Consider the following 26,245-nt stretch of genomic DNA (forward strand, 5'->3'; position numbering starts at 1 on the left):
TCCTGCCTCCTACATGAATGTCCCTTAAGACTCTGAGTGAGCCTCTTTGCTTTATCTACTTCCTTCCTTGATGATCTCACCAGATCCTGTGGCTCCCGAGTCATCTCTATGCAAATGGCTCCCAGTCTCTAATTTGTTTACATGGTGCTGTCTTCCTTGAAGTCAAGGATTGTTTGTTTTGTCTTTCTTGCTCCCAGCTCCTTACACAATGCCATGTACATTGTAAGTGCTTAATAAATGTGCATCGATTTGAATTGGAAATGTGTCTAGTGCAGAGTTAGCTCTGATCATCACTCTGTTCTTTTCAAGAGTTTTATCAAAGGATAAAGACATAGATGACAAACATAAAACATGTGCTAAAGTAGGGAAAGGCTAGTTAATGCATTGAATGACAGAATTGGGATCCAGAAATTCTTGACTGGCTAGAACAATGATTTAATAAGAGGAAATTTACAGGAATAAATGTAAAATCCTATGCTTAGGTTCACAAGATCCACAATACAAATTCAGCATGTAGGGGACATGATTAGATGGTTCATGTGAAAATGTTGGACTGAAAATTTGATACATGTCACTGGTGTGACATGCCAGCCAAAAAAGCTAATGCTATTTTGGGTACCTAATCATAGTATATTGTCATGAACTGAGGGAGGTCAGAATTCTTGTGTTCTGTTCTAGGCACTATATTTTTGGCAAGACATTAACAAAATGGACTTACCCAAAAGAGGGTAATCAGGAATGGAAAACTGCAATTATGTCATATAGTGAGTAGTTGAAAGAATTGGACCTAAAGAAGAAAAAAAACCTGGTCTGTAAATATTTGAAGGTTATATTGTGGAAGAAGAACTAGACTTGTTCTGCCTGGCCCTAGAGGACAGACCTAGGATTATTTAGGGAAGTTCTAGGGAGACAGATTGAGATTTAATGTAAGGAAATTCCTAAGACATAGAACTCTCCCTGTCTGCTGCCACAATACTGCCCGCTGCCCTGCTGCACCAAGCCTGTGTCCCTGCCCATGCCTATGCTGAGCTCACCCTGGCTGCCAGTGCTGACCCCAGCCAAATGCCTTTCAACTTCACCTCCCCAACACAGGTATATTTCAGTGAGGCCAGTGTGAAACAGGTGGATGTCCCAACCCTGAGTGGGGCTTTTGGGATCCTCGCAGCCCACGTCCCGACCCTGCAAGTGCTGAAACCTGGTGTGATGACTGTGTATGCTGAAGATGGTACTGCCATCAAGTATTTTGTGAGCAGTGGTTTTGTCACAGTGAATGCCAATTCCTTAGGGCAGCTGCTGGCAGAAGAAGCTCTGGACATGTTGGACCTGGCAGCTGCCAGATTCAGCCTGGAAAAGGTCCACTCAGACCTGGCAGGGGCATCAGATGAGGCAGCATGGGCAGAGGTTTGGATCCAGATAGAAGCCAATGAAGCTATCGTGAAAGCACTGGAAAGCTGGGGAGCTGAACCCTTGGAGTCGCCCAGAAATGGTGTGACTTTTCTGCTCCCTGGCAGTCACCCTGAGCTGACAAGACCAGGACATACCCAGGAAGGAAGAAGATGCCTACCTCCCAATCCCGCTTCCTTCCCACCCCCCTGCCCTCCACCCCCAGACTAAAAACCACAAGGAGAACCCTTGTGGAAAAAAAAAGAAACAGCTCTCCCAAATTAGAATGGGTTACCTCAGAATGTTTTAAATTCTCCACACCTAGCGATGTTTAAGTAATTAGGATGACCTGAGATCAAAAGTATTTTAAAGAGTATTCTTGCTTCAGGTGGGGGTTGAACTAGATGACCTCCAAAGTTCCTCAAACGTTTAATATTCTGTGGCTCAGCTTTTTCAGTCTTAAATTTATGGCCTAAAGTCAAAAAGCTTGGTTTGGGGGACTATAAGAATACTTAATGATGTCTTCACATGAAAGTTTAGAATACCTTAAAAATGACAGTATATAAATTTAGGATTCATTGGGATTCCTTATAGCCCAAATTAAGGAAAATTTTGTGAGACCTTTGTCCCACATGCTTACATAGAAAGCTTAAACAGTTGATTTAGAATTTTCTAACTTTTGGAAAATGACTTAGAGTACTTTTTATAACCACACACTTTACTGTTTGAGCCTACCCTGCTAATTTTTTGTTGTTGTTTTATAGAAACTGTCGATATAACTCATGCGTTGTCAAAACTAACAGAACCAGCACCAGTTCCAATCCACAAGTTATCAGTTACAAATATGGTACACAGTGCAAAGAAGAAGATTCGAAAGCATAGGGGTGTAGAAGAGTCACCATTGAATAATGATGTTCTCAATGCTATTCTCTTGGTAAGTATGTGATATTCTTTATCATTATTATTATTATTATTATGCTAGCATATAAATGCTAGTAACTTCTTGTGTAGTACTAATATAGTACTTTGTGGTACTTATGTAGCATGTTATAGTACTGTATAAAACTTGCATTTTACACTTGAGGATGATCTTCTGAGAAAACCATCAAAAGTACTTATGCCCAAGCAATTGACAAGTAGGACCTAAGAGCTTCTTTGGCTTTTAGGGTGAATCATTCCTTGTCATTGCTCCTAGTGGCTCCTCAGCCCTTTTTTTTTCTGAAAGAGGAGAATGGAACTTTCGCAGCATAATGTAGTTTAGCCCTCTTCTTTGAACATCCAGAGTCCAGCTCATCCATCATGTGCACCTGGTTAGTGCTTAACTTTGTTTCTTAGTGCTTTGTTTTTGAATATTGGCATTGTAAGGATCTAGTCAGTTCAGCAAATCATATAATGTTCTTTTAAAATAATGTTCCCTTACAAGATAGAAATTTAAGTGGAAAGATTTTAGGTCCACTTCCTGTTCAGCTAACAAACAGATCTAAGGGGACATCCTTACTCCTGAAAAAACATTTGATTTTCAGATGTTTCATATGCCAATGAAGTTATAGATATCTTTTATATATTTAGGGCAGCTAGGTTGCACAGTGGATAGAGTACTGGACCTGGAATGAGGAAAACCTGAGTTCAGATTTGTCCACTCATTTGTCCTCTAACATCACTTAACCTCTGCCTGCCTCAGTTTCCTTACCTGTAAAGTGAGAATGATAATACAACCTTCTTGTTAGGGTTGTTGTGAAGATCAAATGAGATATTTCAAAAGTGCTATGCAAACCTTAAATCACTATATAAAGGTGGGTTATACTGTCAGAGCAAAAATACATTTCTGTAAGAGTAGTAGAAAACCAGTTTTCTAACATCACTGGAACCTCTAACATTTTAACTTTTAATTTAGGAAAAGTCAAACAGCAAAAATTAGCTTATGTGAGTAAAAACTTGAAGAAATGGAAAATGAAATATCAAAAATTGAATCCAAATCAACTTGTTTTCTTTTTCCCTTTAAGTTCCTCTTCCCTGATGCTGCTTCTGATAAACCATTAGATGGATTTACTTCAACAGGGAACAGCAATCCTTCATCAGATAATGAAGAATATGTAAGTTAATTATTAAAAGTGCGATGAAGCATTTTTGCAACTTAAATTTCTAGATATGCTGACTGTGTAATTCTAGGACAAGCCATTTAATTTCTATGTGCCTGTTTCCTTATCTGTAAAATGAAGAGGTGGAAGAGGGGGGAGTCAGTGGCCTCTAGGGGCCCTTCTAGTTCTAAATCTATTCGTATGATCCAGTGAAAATCCCAGGAGAACCCCTCTCTCTCTCCAAAATTCCTAAAGAATTTTTTTTATTTTAAAATTATCTTCTTGTTATTATACAATTCCATGAGAAAATGCTCATGCTTTAGTTGAAATGAGTCCTTTATTACATAGAATTGGCATGGACAACATCTTATAGGTGGAGAGAATCCTACCAGCAGCCAAAAAATGGCATCCAATACTTGTTCAAGGCTCAATTTTTTTCTTCTTTTATAGTTTTTGAAAGTAAATATTTCTCCACAATTATCTTTTATTCTTACGTGCTAAAAAGTAAATAGAAAACTTCTTAATGAAATAAGAGATGAAATATTCATTTCTTAATAGCTAGGCCTTTCCTCTGTCAGGGATATATCAGATATGTGTCTTTACATGCTAAAGTTTATATCTATATCTCAAATATAAATAAACTGGGTTGTTTGTTAGCTATCTTGTAAATACTAGTTTGGTCAAAGTTTTAATCTATGAATCTTTAGTTCATGGGTAGTATACTTTGTATATGCTTTTAAAAAGTTTTTTTGTTTTCATTTTTACATTTAGAATCTTTACAATCAGTTCAAATCTGCACCTTCTGACAGTTTGACATACAAACTGGCTTTATGTCTTTGTATGATCAATTTCTACCATGGAGGAGTAAAAGGCGTGGCACATCTCTGGCAAGAATTTGTCCTTGAAATGCGCTTCAGATGGGAAAACAACTTTCTGATTCCAGGGTAAATACATTTGTTCCAAAATTTATATATCTAACCCTGATTTTTTTTTTTTTTGCTGAAGTTCAATCCTGCATTGTCAATTACCTTCATGATAGCTGTACCTGGATGTGTCATTGACTAGCATTTGAATTTAACATTGTCTAGAACAACTGATTATCTTCCCCCAAACTCAATCCTTTCCTTAGATGTACCTATTTCTGTTGAGGGCCCAACCTTAATGTCGTTATTTACTCTTCTTTTCCCCTCACTTCTTCTTCCCTGCCACCCTCCCCATCCTGACCTAATTTCTATCTGATTCTCCTTCCATGAAATCTATTACTTCTGTCTTCTTTTTGCAACCCATGACCATCATCTGATTTCACATTTTCGTCACCTTTGCCTAGACTACTATAATGGCCTCCTCATTGGCTTCCATGTTTCCAGTATCTCTTCTCCAGTCATCAAACAGTATGGCTTAATATTCCTTAACACGCAGGTCAGATCATGTCACTTTTCTCCTTATAAATTTTCAGTGGTCCTTATTGCCTCAAAGATAAAATATAAACTCTTCTGCCTGACATTTGAAGTCCTCCACAGACAGTATGGCTCTCATCTTTCCAAACTTATTTTATATCATTCTCTTTTACAACCAAATTGTGTCCAAATTAGTCCAGCATTTGTTCCCTGAACTTGACATTTCATCTCCCATTTCTATGCCTTTACACATGCTGTTTCCCATGCCTGGAATGCCAGCCTTCCTTACTTGTGATTCTTAGAATCTTTAGCTTCCCTCAAGTTTCATCTTAAGTATCAATTCTTCTGGGAAGGCCATTCCTGACCCACCCCTCAACTCCATGTTGTTAGTGTTCTATCCCTCCTAAAATGTGTACTTCTCTTTACATGTCACATCCTACCAAGAGCATAAGTTACTTGAAAATAGGAACTTTTTTTGTTTTTCTGACTGCATATATATTTGGTGTTTAGTAAATGTTTGTTGAATTGAATGATAGTCTCTTACATAAACAAGAAGTAAGGCTAATTTTTGTTTAAAACATTTTTGTAGATTTCACATTTTAGCATTTTTGATTTGAACTTTCATTGAAAAATCCCAGCATTAATTATCTTGTGTGAGGAAAACAACTGGTTTACAGATTTGGGATGTATGTGGATTACCTATTATTTGTTGGGCACTAATGATAGAAAAATAAAACAAAAATCTGTGAACCTTCAGGAAATTTTTATTTTACGCAGTGGAGTGTAAAATGTACAAAAAAATTAAAATCTGTGATGATTTGAGGAAAGAGAGAGCCCTTAAATAGGGGAGATGACAGTTACTGAGCTGAGTCTTGAGGGAAGTCAAGGGTTCTGAGAGGTAGGGCAGAGGTAGGGGTACAGTCCAAGATGTAAGGGGAGATATGGAGGTAGAAGATGGAATTTGGAGTTAAGGGAACAACTATAGTCTTATTTGACTGGACTAGAGAGTTTATTAGGAGACTTAGTATGAAAAAAGCTGTAGAGATAAGTTGTATCTAGATTTTTGAGGGCCTTGTCAGTCTAATGAATTTATATTTTATCTAAATGCTTGTTCCATTTGATTGTAAGCTCCTTGAAGACAGGGACTACTTTTTTTTATTATTATTTATATCCTCAGCATTTAGAATAGTGCTTGGCACATAGCAGGTACTCAATAAATGTTTATTGGATTGGATTAGATAGGATCTGAGAGAGTGGGGAACCACTGTAAGTTTTAGAGCAGGCCGTACTTGGGCAAGATTATTTTGACATTTTCATGGAGGAAGGATTGGAGAAGGGTAAGAATGGAATAAAGTTGAATATGTCATTCACATATGATTGTTTGCACTTGCCTCTCTGTAACTGGACCCTGTCTTACTCTGGGTTCTTCGCTGCTCTTTGTCTTGAGATTTAACAAGGAAAGGTAAACGCCAACCTGTTAGAAATAAGGGCTGGTAGCCTTGGGATCTAGTTCCCTTCCCTTACCTGCTGGTGCCCTGCCCAATGGAATGTAAATTTTGATCACTGAAACCTTTTTTTACCCTGAAGGACCCTGCCTTAAATCCATATTACTCTGGCTCTCACTGATTGGTCAACAAAGTAGGCCAAGCCCTACTTTGGTCCCTGATTGGCTTATAGTGAATATAATTAGCAGTTGTTTGTGTTTTGGCCAGAAACCCTGAGGGTTTTTCCCTCCCAGATTGTTGTCATTGTTTTTGACTAGGTAAAGGAGGCCTTTTTGCCTTATTTCTTACCTAGCCTTAATTACTGAATGGCCTTTGCCTCATGGAAAGACTTTAACTTAAAAAGGCAAAGGTTTGTCACTGTTTCCTGGGCCATCTTCAGTTGTCCTGATCTATATCTTGCCCCTGGACCCAGATGGCTCTGGAAGAGAAAGTAAGGCTGGTGACTTTTCACAGTCCTTCCTCACTTAAATCCAATTCATGTGCATGATATGGCATCACCTTCATGTCATGGTCCTCCTCTTCAAAAACAAAGGACAAAAACAACAAAAATCTCATGTAGTCCTCTTGTCACCTAAGATGTTTCTAGTTTGTTTTTTTCCTAAATATGACTAAAAATTTATGGTACCATGAAAAATGCAAAACTCAGTAATAATTTTAGTAAGATTGTAAATAGATTCTTTTATCTTTGCTGTCTTTCCTTAGGTTAGCTAATGGAGTCCCAGACCTCAGATGTTGTTTGCTGCATCAAAAACTTCAGGTAAATATCTTCTAGCCAGTGTGTTAATTAGTGACTTTATTAAAGAACATGTTCTGATTAAAAAATGTCATTGTATTGCTTCTTGCCTCATGCTTCCTGTCAACCTTGACATTGTTTTCAGAATATATGGAAGGGGTAGAGAGAAAATTATTTGGAAGTTGAGAGCTATACAGGCATAAATATTTTTTAAACAAAATATAATGTTGTTTCCATTCTCTCTAGATGTTAAATTGTTGTATTGAAAGGAAGAGAGCCCGTGATGAAGGAAAAAAGTCCACTCTTTCTGATTATGCTTCTAGTGCTTCTGCAGGGGATTCTGGGAAAGCAGGAGACACCTCTGGGCAAGATCATCTAAAAGATACAGATAGGGAAAAGGGAGAGGTAGGAAAATCTTGGGATTCCTGGAGTGACAGTGAAGAAGAATATTTTGAATGCTTAAGTGATACAGAAGAACTGAAGGGAAATGGACAAGAGAGTGGAAAAAAAGGAGGGGCCAAAGAATTGTCAAGTTTAAAGCCAGAAGGACGTCTACATCAACATGGAAAACTTACATTACTGCACACAGGTGAACCTCTCTACATTCCAGTAACACAGGTAGGCAATGTATCAGTCATTTTTTACTTTATTTTTTGCCTGGTTATCTGTTTCACTAAAGTAGTAGGAAACCATGACTGTATTAGGTAGGTACAAGTTTGGAAAAGTCTATGTCCAAGCACTTAAAACACCTGAAAATCTAAAAATGCTAAGAATTCTATTTTGAGTAATACATGCAAACTCAAAAAAAAGAAAATAAATTTAAAACATGTCTTAAAGGATCAGGCCAGATTTGGAACAAGAGAGAAATTCCTAGAATATTGCTAAAGATTAAGGTATCAGGCAAAAGGTGATGAGGAGGGAAAGGAAATTCTAGAAATTGTTGAGAGGCCTTCAGATTCATGATTAAATTTCAGCCTAATTTGGAATGTAATTATAAACCATTTCAGAATTTTAGAAAGAGAAATGACATGAACCCGCAACAAAAATGATTCTTGTTTCTTTCTGTAGTTTAAGACAGAAAAAACTAGCATGGAGGCTATGAGATGGTTAGAGCTTGGAGTACAGATGTGGAAATGTAAAGAACTAGGCAGTTGACTGGATAATGAAGACCTTGAGATTGTAGTTGTAATATAAAAAAGTATGAATTTTAACTAAATGTCTTCTTTCACTTAATCAGAATTAGAAAATAACTTGAAAGACTTAAGATTAACTCTGAGCCAGACAGCAGTCCACAAATGTGTTTATAGTTCTTTGATACTACAAAAAGTACCACCATAAATATTTTGATGATTTCCTGAGCTATAAACCATGCATCACCATACATCACTATTGGACATTTCAGACTCAGTATATCCAAAAAGAGAACTCATTTTCTTGCCTCTCAAGCCTTTCCCTTTTTCTAACTTGGCCTTTGCTATTAAAGCCCCACACCCTACCAGTCAGCCATGCCTTCAAATATGTAAACTTCTCATTCTCTCTTACCTTGCCTATTCAAACCATTATCAAATATTATGCTGTCACATTGTCTCCTGTATAGGGCCCTTTTTCTCCATTCATATAGACACCATCCAAGTTCTGACTCTCATCTCTCTTACCTTCTTTATTTATAGCAGCCTTCTACCTGATCTCCCCACCTCATGTTTCTTCTTGTTCCAATCCATCCTCCATTCAGCTGCCAAAGTGATTTTTCTAAGGCTTAGGTCTGGCCATGTCACATTACCTCCTCTCTTCTCCACTGTGTCCGCCCTCCCCATTTCCTTCACCTCCAGCTCCCTTTTATCTCCAGGATTGAATATAAAATCCTGTTTTGTTTTGGCATTTAAAACCCTTTACAATCTGATCCCTTTCTTTGTTCCAAGTCTTCTACTTTACTCTCCTCCATGCATTTTTTTAATCCAGTTATACTAGCTTACTTGCTGTTCCTTCTCACATGTCACTCTATCCTCTATCTCCATACTTTTGCCCTGGCTCTCCCCCATGCCTGGAATGTTTTCCACCTTCTCTGTTGCCTCAGGCTTCCTTCAAGACTCAACTCAAATCCTCCTTACAGAAAACCTTTTCCCACAAATATTAGTGCCTTCTCCTAAATTACTTTCTATCTGTTACCATTTGAACCTTCTTTTAGAACAGATTTAAAAGCACCTACATCAGTACATAAATCCTTTCTGACAGAGTATAGGAAGTTTCATACTGGTATTTTTCACCTCTGTGCAGTGAGGGAGGAGGTGAGGTAGGTTTTGTTATCTTTTCTCAAGGACCTTCATTGTTTTTTTCCCATTACTCAAATTTTACTTCCTTTTGGTGATCTTATTTATATTGCGTAAGTCGTTTTGCATATTATTTGATTCTACTTATTCTACTCATTTCATACATGTTTCACAAGCTTCTCTGAATTCCTTATATTTGTCATTTCTCAGTAAAAAATAATACTCCATTGCATTCAAATGATTTTTTTTAGCCTTTCCCCAGTAAGTGGGCACCCATATTTTTTCATAGTTCACTGCTACTACAAAGTGCTGCTATGAATATTTTGTATATACTGAACCTCTTGCCAGTAGAATCATAAGATCAAAGTGTTATTATGACAGTTGAGTCTTTTTCTTACATAATTCCAAATTTGAAATCCAGAATGATTGGACCACTTTACAACTCTACCAATAGTACGTATGATTTCTTTCCTTCCATAGTCCCTTCTAACATTGACTATTCCCATTATCTTTCATCTTTGTTAAGTTACATATAGAATGAGTTGAACCTTCAAAGTTGTTATAAATGTGTTTTTATTTTGCCATTAGTGATTTGGAACATATTTTCATTTTCTTATTTATCCTTTTTAAACCTTCTTTTGAAAACTGTTCATATTGACCGCTTGAATATTGGAGAATGGTTCTTGATTTTAGTTAAGTATTTGCATTAGTTCTTTGTGTAGTTTGTTATCAGATTTTTAATGGTAATTGTCGATGTAAATATTTTTCCACACTCTACTGTTTCTCTTATGTTTTCATTGATCTTATTTGTACAAAAGCTTTATAATTTTATGTAATCAAAATTTCTGTTTTGAAATCTCTCCCCATGTTAAAAAAAATCCTCTGTTTCTTATTTGGCTAAGCATTTACCTGTCCATCTTGCCCCAGATATAAATGTGAAAGGTACTTGATCTTATCCTATTCTAATTTCTTTGTGGTGAGTCCTTTTAGAGCTAATTTAGGTCATGTATCCATTTTGATTTTATTGTGGAATATGGTGTACAATGTTGGCCTAATACTAGTTTCTCCCAAATTTCTTTCCATTTTTTTCTGTTAGTCCTTGTCAAAAAGGGAGTCCTTCCCCTAGTAATAGATATTTTTATGTTTATGAAACATTTACTACTGTTTTGTTGCTTGTTTTTCTTTCTTATCTAATCTATTCCATTGACCAACTTGGTTTTTTAATTGGTACTAAAGTTTTGATGACTATTGCTTTATAATATAATATGTCTGGCAAGGTCCCTTAAACTACACTTTTTCTTACTATTTCCCATGAGATTCACTCCCCCCCCCCCCTTTTTTTGATAGTTTAGAGCAGGCATTTAAATACCCATTATCTGGATAGAATTTAAGATTTTTGCCACAGAGCCAGAATGGAATGTCTAGTCTTTTGGTAAATCCTTCAGATAAGGGGCTCTCCTTGTTAGTAAGTCTCTGAGCTGTTCAAGCAGGTTTTGCAGTGTGGCTGCCATTTGTAGCCCCTTCTCTTTTGTACCTTCCTGACTGAGGTTGGCAGAATTTTTCACTGAGAAGAGTAGTTCAGCAAATGGAGAGGTTTTTTTGTTTTTGTTTTTGCTTTTTGGAGGGGGTAAAGTAGGGCAATGAGGGTTAAGTGACTTGCGCGAGGTCACACAACTAAAATGGAGATGTTTTATCCATACCACCTACCTTGTCATCTCTATCAGGACAGAATAAATGGAAAGTGACCCCTCTTCACAAAGAGGTGGGGCACCCAGGGATGTGACTACCCCAAGACTGTGAAGCTGAGACCCTTGAGTGATCAGGTTGAAAGGTTGAGTAGAGACTGCTTTTAACCTTAGTCGGAGAAACAGGAGGACAGGTTTTACAGCCTTCTTGGGTCCTGCTTGCGTTTTGTCTTTGTGTCATCATATCACATACCTGAGTGTCAAGTCTTGTGTTTAGTCCTGATTTTCAGTTAAGGCCCAGTGTGAAATTCTTTGGTGTGAGAATGCTAACATATTGCATGGAAATTATGCAGTAGAGGTTTTTTTAGGTGCCAGTGTGTGGGGTCAGGAATGTAGAGACAAGAGATTTAGCAAAGTCAATAAGCATCTGTTAAGCACTTAGCGACATACCAGGCACCATGCTAAGCACTGGCAGTATAGAGGAAGGCAAAAAACAGTTCCTGTTCTCAAGGAGTTAATAGTCTAATGGGTAAACAGCAATAACAGAAATTATGTACAAGTGAGATATGTACAGGACAAATTGGAGATCATTACAAGGGAAGATACTAACAGGCAATCGGGAATAGGTTTCTTGTAGAAGGTGGGATTTGAGCTGGGGCTTGAAGAAAGAAGGGAAGTCAAGAGTCAAGAGATGAAGAGGTAAAGAATTTCTGTTAGGGGACAGTTATTGAAAATGTACAGACTCAGTCAAGAGAGGGAGTGTCTTGTGTAAGGAACAGTCAGGGAGACACAGAGTCAATGGGGATGGGGTCTGGAATAAGGTGTAAGAAGACTGGAAAGGGAGGAGGGAGTTAGGTTATGAAGGCCTTTGAATGCCAAATAATAATAATAACAGTAACTAGCATTAACCAACATTAGGGTTTGCAAAGTGCTTTACATATGTTAATTCATTTGAAAATAGAGGATTTTTCGTATTTGATCCTAGAGGTTAGGAAGCTACTAGAATTTATTGAACAGGAAGGTGACCTGCATTTTAGGAATATCATCTTGACAGTTATTATGGACTGGAATGGAGAGAGATTTGAGGCAAGAAGACACAGGTTGTTGTAGGAGTCCAGACATGAAGTCATGAGGGCCTGCACCAGAGAAGTGTCTGTGTCAGAGGAGAGAAGGGGGTGTATTTGAGAGATATTACTAAGGTAGAATTGATAGGACTTGGCAACAGGTTGGATGTGGAGAGTGATGACACCTCGGTTGTGAGTCTGGATGACTGGGAAGATTTGGTGGTCCCTTCCATAGTAATAGGAAAATTAGGAAGAGGGGAAAGTTTGAAGGGAAGGGGGAGAAATAATGAGTTCAATTTTGGACATGTTGAATGTATGATGTCTGTGGTACATCTGGTTCAGGATGTCCAGTAGGCAGTTGGAGATGTGAGTCTGAAGGTAGGGAGAGAGATTTGGGTTAGATAAATAGATCTGAGAATCAGGGTAGAGATTATAATTGAATCCATGGGAGCTGAAGAGATCACCAAGTGAAATAGTACAGATGGAGAAGAGTGTCCTGAACAGAGCTTTAAGAACACCCATGATTAGCAGGAATGAATGACTAGAATGACTACATGGAATAAAACTCCATTTAAGGAAGCTGAGGAGTGGTCTGACAGATAGAACCAGGCTAGAGTAGTAGTGTGCTAAAAACCTAGAAGGAAGAAAGTATCAAGGAAAAGAGGGTGATCAGTAGTGTCAGAGGCTGCCAAGAGGTCAAGGAGGAAGGAAGAATGAGAAAAGGTCAATGGATTTGTCTGTTAAGAGATCATCGGTACTTTGGAAAGAGGTGAATGATGTCAGAAGCCAGACTGTAGGGAGTTAAGAAGAGTGTGAGGAGAAAAGAAAGAAAAGGTGATGATTGTAGACTTCTCAAGGAGTTTGGCCACAAAAGGGAGGGAGAGGTATGGGACAATAGACAGCAGGGACAGATGGATCAAGTGAGGATTTTTTTGAGGAGGTGGGGAGACACAGGCAAGTTTGTTATCAAAAGGGAGGCAAACTAACCTGCAGGGAGAGATTGAAGATTAATGAGAGAGGAGAGATACCAGAAAGAGCAAACAGCTGTAAAAGATGAGATAAAATGGGATCACTCCGGCATGTGGAGGGTTTGTCTCTGTGTGCGTAATGGCAATGAAGGAAAAGATAGATACAGAAGGCATCTAAGTGACGTGAGATGAGGAAAGGGAGATAAGAGAGGGCTTTCTGCAAATGGCCTTTTTTATTTTTCAGAGAAATATATTTCTCATCTGAGAGACTGGAAGGAGGAAGAGCCATGAGAGGCTTGAGGAGAGATGAAAAAGTCTGGAAAAGCCAGGGTGATGAGTGGGATGGTGAATCAGTTAGGTTGGTGATAAAGAATTGCCTTCCTGTAATGAAGACCCAGTTAGAATTATGTAACATAAATTTGTAGTTGACCCATTCAGCTTAATTCAGCAGCATGTGACTAGAAGTAAAGTCAGGAGATTGTAGGAGTAATCCAAGGCAAGAGCTTGACAGGGCAAGGTCATCAATAAGGGAAGGGGTCAAGGGACTCGAGAAGAATAAGTTGAACTGGTTCACCAAGGAGTCAAGATGAGAAATGGCAGAAGAAAGTAGGTGGTGTGGGAAAGAACAAAGGGGTGGAGGAATTGGAAGTCATGGTGAGGTCAAAGAACATGATTTGAGGATGTCGGCAGAAGAATGAGTGGAATGACAGCTGACCATGATCAGATAAGGTATTTTCAGATTTAATGAACATGGAATTTAGTGGGAAGTGGCACATTTGTGGGTGACAGCAAGTCAAGCACAAACTTTATTTGACTTGATTAAAAGAAGTGTTGATGTAATTTTTTAATTCTTAAATTTTTGTCCCCAGACAAAAATTTGTGAGCTACGGCTTATGCCCATCACATTATTCCTAACTTTCCAGTCTTCTTACATTGTAATTTTTACATCGAGTGTTCGAGCCCCATTGGTTTCTTTGCTGTACTATATGATACTATATCTCTCAGTTATATGACTTTGCACTGACCATATTTCATGCCACGAATGCACCTCCATCTTTCCTAATGCTTGGTTTCAGACACCCAAGTTCCCTCCCCCAACCCTAATCCCCCTTAGCTGCTAGCATTCTTCCTCTCAAAACAACCTTTGTTATCATTTTGTGTATATTATTTTGTATATACTCACATGTGTGATTAAGCTCTTTGAAGGAAGGAATTTTGTCTTTATATCTTCATTACTTAGCACAGTGCCTGGACTTAGCCCTTAATAAGTGTTTATTGATTGTCCTACAACAGAAATTTCAATATTCTTGTGCCTAAAGGACAAAGCAAATAGGTTGTGGTAATTCTTTAGATCTGTTTATCTTGCATTTCCTTAACTTGAATGAATTGACTCTCAGTGAATCTTTCTAAATGCCTTTGAACAGTTACTTAGAAATTTCTGTTGCCAGGTCACCTTCTTAATGACTGGCACTGTTCTTTTTCCCATCAAATTTGCCTTTGCTGCTGTTTTGTATGTGCTTAGGAAGCACTTGATTTTTCTCTCACCTTAAAAACAAACAAAAATCTTCTCATGGGAGCATTAATTATAATATTCTTGAAACTGAGATGAACCAGAGACTTGTCTTCTGGCATCAGATCCTACTCATTTGGTGGCTTTGGGCTGGGGAAGAGCCATTTGCTTTTATGCAGATAAAGTATGTACTTAACTCTTTTAAACTGTTCATCTTTTAGTTGGTCATATTAGGAATTATTTGCAGTAGTCTAATCTAGATTAGTCATGCACAATAGCATTTTACTTTAGCTCTTTCATCTTAACTGGCAACAAAATGTTTGCGTGTGGACACGGCTTTCTACCTTTTAAATGTAGATATCCTTAGAGTAGACCTCCATGATCTTATTTGGAGAGTTAAAATCGCATTTACCCTTGTGCCTAGTTTGTTGTTTTTGAAGACAGTTTAGAAAAGTTTTCATCTCTTTTACTTCTATTAGAAATTGAGTCTTGTTAGAGGTAAAATAATTGTCTTTATTCTATTTTTAAGGGCCTCTACCAGAGGGAGTGCTCTGTAGAGGGAAGCTGTTTGCGATTCTGCCCTTTTGTACTTCCCAGGAGCCAGCCCCCATGACAGAAGATCTGCTAGAAGAACAGTCCGAGGTCCTGGCTAAATTGGGGACATCTGCAGAAGGTGCTCACCTCCGGGCCCGCATGCAGAGCGCCTGTTTGCTCTCAGATATGGAATCTTTTAAGGTACCCCATGGGTAGCGGTCTGTGACTATTTTCAGCATTTCTAGGATGAAGCTCTAAAAGTCGGCCCCTCCAAAGTAGCTGGAAAGCTCGAATAGTTATTTTATTTTCCTTAGGGACTTTGATTTTATTTGTAGTTCTACCCCCTCCTCAAAGGACTCACCGGACTTGACAAAAAGAACTATACCACACTTCAAATAATTACTTGAAAGTTAAAAATGGAAACATTTTCATATGTGAATCTGGCAATTTCCTCCTTTTGTTTGTGCAGAAAAGTACACTGCTTCCAAACATACATGTAGCTCTGTTCAAATTAAATACATAAAAATGATAAAGTAATTTCAAATTATGTATCTGAATTAAAAAATTATTCTCACATACAGTATATTTAAGGAATGAAACAGGTGGTATGATGTGCTAAGTTAAGACCTTAGGACAGATAATGTTATGGTTGGAAAGGACCTTAGCAAACCCAAGCCATTTCACAGATGAAGAAAGGAAGATAAAAGACCTTGCCTGTGGCCATCTAGACAGAAAATAGCCCAGGATTCCTGACTCCATATCTAGTGCTCTGTATTAATATATCACACAGATGCCCATTGGAAGTAAATAACTCCATGTCATTCATCTTCTTAATCAATTGCTGTGGATCTCACCACATCCTCTAGGAGTGCCTTTTGTTGGGTACCCAGACAATAGGCTCCCATGGCTTCCATATCCTCATAGGATGGTTTCTTAAGCTGAAGGGAAAACTAAACAGAGGACTTAATAGACACATGTAGATGAACAAGGGAAAATGCAGCCATTATGGATTCTTCTAAGAGCAGAACACTTTTACCTTGTGAGTGACTGTATTTTATTTTTGGTTTTACCTTGAAACTTCTCTTTTAATGCTTTGAGTGCAAAGCTATTTGCTATTGTTGGCATTGCATTGTGGCACTTCCAAACAGGAAGAATAAAACAGAGAATGGTGAGGTGGAGGAAATGACAAAAAAAGGTGACATTTGCAGCTTTAGTCCTCAAATTAATATATTGATGCAAGTTGTAGCCAAAAATGCTTCCATGCTTTAACATCAACATTTTGTTGTCAGCAGGTTTGCAGCATATAGTTGAAGTAGTATTATCTTAGTATATAAATAGCATGCTGTCCTCTCTTCATCTTCAGGCTGAAAACTAGATTTACTTTAAAGTTTCTGGTACATATGATTACTAATTATTTATCCAATAGATAAAGCTTTTTATTAGTCAATTTGATTTCCTTAATTTTGAGAAATGTTTGAGTTTCAGTCCCAGAATGATTTATGTGAATGGTAATTAGGTACATAAAGTATCAGGCCTTGATAGCAAGGTAAAATAATTTTTAGAGTAGTCAAAATTTATTGTATTACCAATATTGACTTATTAAGAAGGAAAAAAGCAGGGAGAAATGCCTACTTTTTATTGTTATTCTGTGATCTATATTTTAAAATTTATTTACCTTAAGTGTATTTAATATTTTTTTTCTAATTATTCAGTGGTAGATTGTAACTTTAAACTTAAGTTTACCTAACAGATTCTTATAGCTATTTTCAGTTTATATCAAGTTGTGATTTCTGAACTTGTCAAATGGAAATGTTTCCCTTTTTTTCTTTTTTTTTTGGTAATACTGGAATAAAAAATTTAGTGTTTTAGCACCTGACTTATTCTAGGTAAAAAACAATAAATTGGGCTCTTGGTGAAAGCATTTTTGTAGAGTCGATATCAGTAGCTGTTTTGGTTTTAAATTTTGATTGTGTGGATTAAAAATAATTTTTTGGGGGGGGGGGGGCGTTCATTTTAGGCAGCCAATCCTGGTTGCTTCCTGGAGGATTTTGTGAGGTGGTATTCACCTCGGGATTATGTTGAAGAGGAAGTGGTTGATGAAAAAGGCAATGTGATCCTCAAAGGAGAGTTGAGTGCTCGAATGAAGATTCCTAGCAATATGTGGGTGGAGGCCTGGGAAACAGCTAAGCCAGTTCCTGCTCGTCGGCAGAGGAGACTATTTGATGACACTCGGGAGGCAGAAAAGGTAATTGATGATAGGATCTATTTTTCCAGAATATTAAGAAGATTTTTACGGTATTTGAATCTCAGCTTGTTATACTGTCATGAGAACTTGAGCACACTTGAGAAGCAAAGTGTCAAATTCCAACCAACTTCCACCCCACCCCCCTCACCCCAACAGACAAGCTTTTTTAGGAATATGAAGTGGATTTTTTAAATTTTTTTTATTTTTACCTATGGAATGTAAAAATTAAAATTAATTATGAACTGACTGATAAGGAATACATTTGACAAAAGAAATGCATGCCATTACACCAAGCGTGTGGCTTTTCATTTATCTCTATGGCTTTATTCTCATGTTGCAGTTAGTTACTCATCATCCCACAATTTATGCCAATTTAGTAAAAAAAAAAAAAAAAAGAATGGTAGGGTTTTTTTGTTTGTTTTGACTTTTTTCCATAGGGACTGTATACATGCTACATTTCTAGGTTGGAAACTTCTTTTGAAATATTCATATTTTTACATTTATAATTAATTTTTGTTACAGGAAGAATGTCTTAGGCATTTGTTAGATGAGTTTGATAATCCTTTGCTAAGGAATTTATTGTTTCACATACCATGAACACAAATTATGAGAAGCTGGGTGTGTACTCTGCAGCCCCAGCCATAGCAACAGTCATTGTTATTCACTTTACACATTCTCTACAGGTGCTGCACTACTTGGCAGTCCAGAAACCTGCAGATCTTGCAAGGCATCTCTTACCTTGTGTGATCCATGCAGCTGTACTCAAAGTAAAGGAGGAAGGTAAGTCATTCATTTGATTGGTTAGTCATGCATTTTTCAAATTAAGACAAATATTTTAACTTACTTAATAAAGGGTGTGGTGTTTTTAAAAACAGAAACTCTGGAAAACATTTCTTCAGTTAAGAAAATCATAAAACAGATAATATCCCATTCCAGTAAAGTTTTACGATTCCCCAATCCAGAAGACAAGAAATTGGAGGTAAGTTCCCCATGTAAGTCATATGTTCTTGCCAGGTACCTTCCTTGCTATATAGTAATTTTAGTAGTATTTTATTTTTTCCAATTACATGTGAAGACAAATTTTAACATTCATTTTTTTTAAATTTTGAGTTTCAGATTTTTTCCCTTACTCCCCTCCCCTTCCCTAAGAGGGTAAACAATTTGATATAGGTTATATATGTGCAATGACATAGAACCTATTTTCGTATTAGTCATGTTGTGAAAGAAGAAATAGACAAAAAGAAAAAAAGCACCAAAAAGAAAATAGTATGCTTTGATCTGCATTCAGATTCTATCAGTTTTTTTTTTCTGGATATGGATAACATTTTTCATCCCTGAGTCCTTTGGGATTATCTTGGATCACTGTGTTGCTGAGAATAGCCAAGTCATTCACAGTTGGCCATCGTACAGTATTGATGTTATTGTGTAGTGTTCTCTTGGTTCTGCTCACTTCACTTTGCAACTGTTCATATAAGTCTTTGCAGGTTTTTGTGAAATCATCCTGCTTGTCATTTCTTACAGTACAGTAGTATTCCATTACATTCATATACCACAACTTGTTCAGCCATTCTCCAATTGATATAGGCATCACCTCAATTTCCAATTCTTTACCACCAAAAAAAGAGCTGCTATAAATATATTTGTACAAGCAGGTCCTTTCCACCTGCCTCACTTTTTCAAAAAATCTCTTTGAAAGGGGTGGCTAGGTTGCACAATGAATAGAGCATTGGCCCTGGAGTCAGGAGGACCTGATTTCAAATCCGGCCTCAGACACTCAACACAAAAAACTAACCATGTGACCTTGGGCAAGTCACTTAACCCCAATTGCCCTGCCTTTCCTCCAAAAATCAAAAAAAAAAATCTCTTTGAGATACTGACCTAATAGTGGTATTGCTGGATCAAAGGGTATGTGCAGTTTGATTACCCTTTGTTTTGTTTGATCAGTTCACAATATACCATGTTTCCCCAATAATAAGACACTGTCTCATTAATTTTTTTGGGACAGAAAAACACCAGAGGGCTTATTTTCAGGGGAGGGCTTATTTTAATGAACATTGACAGCAATTTTAATAAACAGGTAAATGTGAACAAAAAAATGTACCTTTATTCAATAAGCAAATCACTGGGGAAGAACAGGATGATGAGCTCACTGCTGCAGCTCTGATTGGATGCAGCTCAGAGCGTGGCGTGCGTTTCACGGGGGCGGGGGGGAGAAGGGACGGTGCATACGTAATGTAGCGTGTAGCGCAGGGGATCACCTTCACTACAGTAGCAATCTCAATAGGGCTTATTTTCGGGGGAGGGCTTATTTTAGAGGAATCTTACACAGTAAGGGGAGGGCTTATTTTTGGGATAGGTCTTATTATCGGGGAAACACGGTAGTAAATTTTTTTTTTTTGGTCTTTTTGGAGGGGGAAGGCAGGGCAATTGGGGTTAAGTGACTTGCCCAGGGTAGTAAGTGTTAAGTGTCTGAGGCCATATTTGAACTCAGGCCCTCCTGACTACAGGGCCGGTGCTCTATTCACCGTGCCACTTAGCTGCGCACAATATGGTAATTTTTAAAGAAGATTTTGCTTCTTGTTTTTGTTCCTGTGGATTCATTTCTTCTTTCCAATGTATAGGAAATCATCCATCAGATTACTAATGTGGAAGCTACTATTGCCAGAGCACGTTCATTGAAAGCCAAGTTTGGAACTGAGAAATGTGAACAAGAGGAAGAAAAGGAAGATCTAGAAAGGTAAGGCCCACATAGCCTGTCTGTATTATATATGAGTGCTAATGGTGAAAGCAACGAATCCTATTTCAGTGAACTTTCCCATGAATGGAGTCATGTAGTAGAAATATCATTTTTCTGCTGCTAACAAGCTTTGTGTCTTTGGGTCAATCACCTTGTGTCTCTGAGCTTCACTATAATGAAGGAATTGGATTAGATAATCTTTAGGGTCCTTTCCATCTTTACTATTCTATGAATCTATGAAATATTATTTGAAAATATTACCATATTAGCAGACTGTTATAGCCAAGAACTAGGAACACCTTATGCGTACAGAGATTTTATGGTGATTCCTTTTGGGCATAGGTTGGCTCTGTTTGAAGGTCACCTTAAACTCAAATTCTGTGATTTTGAGCATTTAATAGAGCTTTACATGTGTTCCTGGCTTGAGTTTATCTTAAGTCTTTTGTTGAATGAAATTCAGCAAACCACCTTGCCCTTGATACCTTCCTTGTCAGTAAAAAGAGTAAGCTCCTATCAAGTAATTCATCTCTAAGCAGCAGTATGTGAATTAGTGAACAGATGGTGCGTGTCTGGTGGTTCTGTGCCTCTGACTCTTCATTAGTTCCACCATACATTATCTGTGATATATTTTTGGGAGCACAGTGACACATGCACATAATGGTGCAATTTACAATTGAGACTTTGTCCAACAAGAGATGTAAAAAAATCCCACAAAACCACCCTCTCCTGAGAAAAGAATGAGAACTGGAGAGATGAAGCTTTTCTATTCTAGATAAATAAAACTTAGTTATCATCTTAAAAATTGAACTCACACTTTAGTGTATAATTTCCCGAGCTACTATTTTGAAAGAATATGTTTAATATTTCTCCTTGAACTTGAATAAAGCTAGTTTTTTTTCAAGTTTTATGAGTTATCAAAAAAGCAGTAAGATTATGTGTGTGTGTGTGTATTTCAATTTTAATTTAAAATGTCAGTCTCTACTGGTGACAAGATTTCCACTCTATTTTTGGTGGATTTTGCAAGCATCTGTTTGAGGTCTTCCTGTCAAGAAAATTAATTGAGGAGGATTGATAGAACTCTGAACTGAGCTATTTGCCTTCCATACTTTTATGATTTGTTTCATACAGATTTGTGAGTTGCCTCTTGGAGCAGCCTGAAGTGTCAGTCATTGGTGCAGGAAGAGGACATGCTGGGAGTATCATTCATAAGCTATTTGTCAATGCTCAGAGGGTATGCAAGATTGTTTATTTACTGTGCTGTAGGCCTTTTCAAACGTCTAAATCATTTATGGAAAAACGTTTCTGTCTTCTGAATGATGCCGGTTATCCAGCAACTTATCTTTTTCTGAATCTGTGCATTAGCTGTGAATGAGTACAGAGAGATTTCTGTAGCCTTGTGAATCTGTGTGTGTGTCTCTGTGTGCAGGGCATAAGAAGGATGCTGAAAAATACTCACCTGAATGTTTGCTCTGGACCATTAGTGCCTATAAAAATTTAATCCAATTGCCTACTATTGGCCTACTTTGCAAAATAAATGTTTAGCACTTTTGGTGGACTGTCATAGATGAAAAGGGCATGGGACTAAGCATTACTGGAAGAAACTAACATAGAGTCCCTTAGTTACTAGATAATGCAGTCCAGGTGTGTGCTTCTTCCAGACCAGAATATACAGACCCTAATAAAGCTATCAACAAAAATATTAGCAAATGACTTAAAGAATAAACTTGAATATTAAACATAATCATCTGCTTCTTGGAAAGGAAGGAACTTTTAAGAATGGTAATGGGCTACATATAAATTGGTGGTATTACAGAACTTGATTATTAATAATATTTATTCTGTTTAATAACAAAAAAGCCTTCCAATATGATGGTGAGAGGGAAGCCACTTGGGCAGTGCAGGGAATAGAAAGCTGTCCTCAGGTCTAGAAGACTTGGGTCCAAGTGCAGCCTTTGACCCACATTTTGTCTGGGATCTCAGGCAAATCACTTTACTTCTTAGATCCCCAGGCAACTCTGCAAGACTGTAAGGTGCAAGAGAGTTGCCAGTCTGCATTGGTAGAGGGAATTTGCTCACTGGGGGTTCTCTACACCAATGAAATCACAGATCAGTCTCCTCATCCCCCAAAATAAGTAACCTCAAGGAAGCCAAATTTCAAAACTGTAGCATTAAACATTAGACAGAACCCCCAATACTGTTAGAACTACTGAGCTTTGAATATGTTAATATTGAATTGATGATAATAATGCTTGACGCAGGTTTTCTCTCTCCCTCTCTCTCTTTCTCTCTTTTTCTTTCTCTCTTTGCTGAGTGCTTGACAGGAAAGATATTTTTATATTTTAAACAGCTGCCGTTATCCCAGGGGTAACACTAATTTCAGGGCCAGTCTTTTGAGTCTTCGTGATACTTAGCTTTTGCTATGTACGTGTCACCTTTGTAGAGATGACCATTGGTAGCAAATGACCCAATTTTGTCTTTTCTGACAGTCAAATTAGAAGATAACTGAATGTCTTTACATTATGGAAAAATAATTTTTAAGTTCCTTATCTATTTAATGCTACATTTTGATTTGACATAGTTAAGATAATTTATAACTTGTTATTTAGAATGAGTAGGTTAACAAATATTGAAAAATGTGATTAATTAGGGGTGAATTCCCTAAATTTCAAAATATCAGAGTAAAAATTGAGGATTTCACATATCCTTATAAACCAGTGTCCTAGAAGACAATAGAAGCTTCTGTTTGATTTATTATTTATTTATTGGCACACAGCCAAATACTTCATTTTTATCCTTAGCTAGACTTTTCCTAGCACACTGGCCAGAAGGACAGCTTTTCCCATGGTTATTGCCAGGTTTTTTCCCCTTAGTATTTTGTAGTATATCTTCTTGCTGCTTTGAAGAATATCATTTGCATTCTTAGGCATTTGAAAAATGCTATAGATTATATTTCTTTGTGGAAACCATTATGCATTGCATCATGTTAAGATAAATTTTTAGTTTGTAGTGAATGCTCAGAGGATTATGAGTCAGAATCATAAGTATCTGGTTAGTACGTTTTCAGGTTTACAGGGGAAAAACTTAGACAAAACAGTGCTCAAGCTTATTCATACAACTATTTTTCTTTTAATAATTGATAAATAATTTATGTTACCTTAAAGTTCAACTTAGACTGTTAAAAATCTGTGTTTTTAGAAACAGCAGTTAAGTGACCAGGTTTCAGGAAGGGCTTTCACACAGCTTCACTAATTTTTCTTATCTATACAGTAGTGTTCATGTATATTTTACCCTTTTCCTAAAAATGGTAAAATGTAAATAATGTTCATCCCATTGTTTCCTATCAAGCATAATAATTCTGATATGTGTTCATATATTCTGAAAATGAATCTGAACAACTTCATTTTTCTTGAGTCTTGCTAAAGTTCTTTAACATTAAGTTAAAGTAGCTTTTAAAATTCAAGAAATGTGTATTTCCTGAATCACAAATACTTAATTTCTCACCTATGCTCATCCAGTGTAAAAACTAGATTTTTATTGTCTCAATTCCCAATTAGCCAACGTTAACCCCTCACTTTCCCTACCCCAGTCGGGCTGTCAGATGCACGGAGCAAACAGGAAATAGAATGTCTCTGTTCCATCTGACGCCCTTTGTATAAACTGTGTGTGTGTGTGTGTGTGTGTGTGGTGTACTCGCGTTTGTCCCAGTATTCTTCTGACAGGAACATTCCTGAGTACAGTGCATGCTGCCTCTGAAACAGTCGTGAAATCTCTCGTTTATTCCCTGATAAACCATCTTGCTTGTTTCTCTTTCATCACTGTTTCTTTTCTCACCCTTTCTCAAGCTGACTGAATCTTCTGATGAGGTAACAAATAGCCTTTGTCCCTCATAGTCTTCCTTTCCATCCCTCTAACTTCATATAGGTCATTAAGACTAATCACTTCTCTTTTTCTCTGAGTCCTGACCTGTGGTATCATTGGTGTGAGGAAACTCCCCCTACCAGTACAGATTGGCAGCTGTTCTGTAACTTAGAGTCTATAGAGTTTTGGGGGCATGGACACCGGCAGATTTTGACACTTGCCCATTGTCACACAGTCAGCCACTTCTTTAGAAGTCTCAAATATTTGCTTCTGGGTGTCCTATCATATTGTGATTTCTGTCTCTTCTTTTTCAAAAAATGTTTTTCTCAGCATAGTAGATTATTTAAAAGTATAGGAGACTGATTTCAGACTAGAAGAATATATCCAAATACAAAGTCCATGAAAGAAGCACACCCCTTTGACACTCAGAACTTTATAGGGCTATACTTTAGTGGTTGCCATCATGTGGCAACAACTTCACTTACTTATGAATCATGTGAGAGGTCCCTACAGAGAAACCAAATTCTCCCTGATGAGTTTGGACCTCAGAAAGAAGAGATCTGAGCTTTGAAGTGGCAGGGTTAAATTTCTATGTTCAGTAGTCTTCTTAGGGAATTCTCTTCTTCACTCATATCATTGAGGAGTCTGAGGTAACAGACTTCAGCAGTTCATGAGAAAAGTGCGGTTAGAATAGCTAGCCATAAAAAAACCCAAGGGAAATGCAGTTTCATAACTCTCCCTCCTTTGGAGAGCTGAACCTGCCCATCTCTTTACAGAATCTCCATTTTCCTCCAATTTATTTATATTCTTAGGCTGTTGCCATATTTCAAGCTTCTGTGTTGTGCTAGTCAGTAACCATAGCATAGCTGAATGCATCAGTGAGTAATGTGAAACATTTCAGTGTCTACTATCATGTTTAATCATCTGCCCTTTAAAAAAATTCTGAGTTCAGCCTTTGATTCCCTTCTGAATTTCACATCTGATTCTATTTAAGGCTGCAAGCATGGCTCCAGTGGAGGAGGAACTGAAAAGGACAAGCTCTTCTGAAGAACGGAGGCAGAGCTCAGGGTCAGACTTCCCAGCCCCTGCCGGCCGGGAACTTATTTTGCGTACCACTGTTCCCCGGCCTGCGCCCTACTCCAAAGCTCTGCCCCAGCGCATGTACAGTGTTCTCACCAAGGAGGACTTCAGACTTGCAGGGGCCTTTTCGGCTGACACCTCGTTCTTCTGATTGTGTTTTTTTTTTTTTAAGAGTTATTTTATCAATGTCTTCAGAGGTAATGCTAGGGAGGGAGATTGTGCCTACAAGTGACAGACGGCATGGAGAGGACACTGTTCTGTTGAATGATCAAGAATCACCTTTCAGGGAATTAAACCAGCATCTGAAAGATTCACCTGCATCAAGCTGTGGTTATGATGTATCCTGGTGGGAACAGAGGAGATGTCAAGAGGCAGCCAAGCATTTTAAATGCTTAAATGGATTGAGAGATTTCTGCCCAGAGACAGCCCTGATCTAGTTTATTTAAAGAACTGAGGTAGCCATATACTTACTGTACAGGAGCTCAATCTGGAAAGGATATAGTACACATTCTGTTCCTTTTCATGACTATTCTTGTAAAAACAAGGCATTACCCCACCTTCACCATAAATATAAACACTAGATAATTGTATTTATTACTATCAAGTATAAAAAATAGGGAATTTACTCAGACTTCTAGATATCTTGGTTGTGTCTTCATTCCACAAAATCTTCATGGATATTTTAAAACTGCTTAATCTCTTGTTCATACAATCACTCAATGGAAATATTGATTATATTAGTTAACTCTTGATGTGCTGTTTTGTTGGGGTTTGGGGTTTTTTTTAAACCCCAGTATTTCACGTAGTTGATCTATTTTTCCATAGAAATTTGCCCTAAATGGATTCTTTCTGGTGACTATATATTAAACTACATTGAAAATAGCTTTAAACATATCCTTCAGTTTTTTGATATGTACTAAAATGTGATCCAGGCCAAAACTTTGTGTAAAGCACCTACTTTTAGATGTGTCCTCACTGCCCCTCGCTGCACAGCGTGCCCTTGTTTGCCTGTTGCTGCCTTTGCAGTATGTTTGGTGGAACAAGGATGGAACATACGCTATGAATGTACCCTGGTATATGGAAAAGATCGTGCAGTCAGTCAAATTTGAATGTATGTGTTGTTTGAATGTATGTCTCATGAATAAAATTATTTTAAAGCAGTATTTTTTGGGGGATGTATTGCAATAAAGTGAAAAACGTA

General features: G+C 37.6%; 1 protein-coding gene across 1 annotated transcript in view; it reads left to right on the forward strand.

Annotated features, from left to right (window-relative positions):
• RAB3GAP1 (RAB3 GTPase activating protein catalytic subunit 1) overlaps window positions 1-26,245 on the forward strand; it is a 99,771-nt gene extending 73,526 nt beyond the window's left edge. Inside the window, exons 13-24 of the mRNA XM_069067821.1 lie at window positions 2,148-2,317; window positions 3,387-3,476; window positions 4,233-4,405; window positions 7,066-7,120; window positions 7,343-7,714; window positions 15,188-15,325; window positions 17,142-17,369; window positions 18,053-18,149; window positions 18,245-18,348; window positions 19,991-20,106; window positions 21,235-21,337; window positions 24,959-26,245. Coding sequence (XP_068923922.1) covers window positions 2,148-2,317; window positions 3,387-3,476; window positions 4,233-4,405; window positions 7,066-7,120; window positions 7,343-7,714; window positions 15,188-15,325; window positions 17,142-17,369; window positions 18,053-18,149; window positions 18,245-18,348; window positions 19,991-20,106; window positions 21,235-21,337; window positions 24,959-25,195 — 1,883 coding nt within the window. The 3' untranslated portion in view covers window positions 25,196-26,245. The remainder of the gene's footprint in view (window positions 1-2,147; window positions 2,318-3,386; window positions 3,477-4,232; window positions 4,406-7,065; window positions 7,121-7,342; window positions 7,715-15,187; window positions 15,326-17,141; window positions 17,370-18,052; window positions 18,150-18,244; window positions 18,349-19,990; window positions 20,107-21,234; window positions 21,338-24,958) is intronic.

This window comes from Petaurus breviceps, unplaced genomic scaffold, assembly GCF_028583685.1.
Source record: "Petaurus breviceps papuanus isolate PSGF00001 unplaced genomic scaffold, PetGlider_PUasm1.0 90752, whole genome shotgun sequence".
Classification (NCBI taxonomy): Eukaryota; Metazoa; Chordata; class Mammalia; order Diprotodontia; family Petauridae; genus Petaurus; species Petaurus breviceps.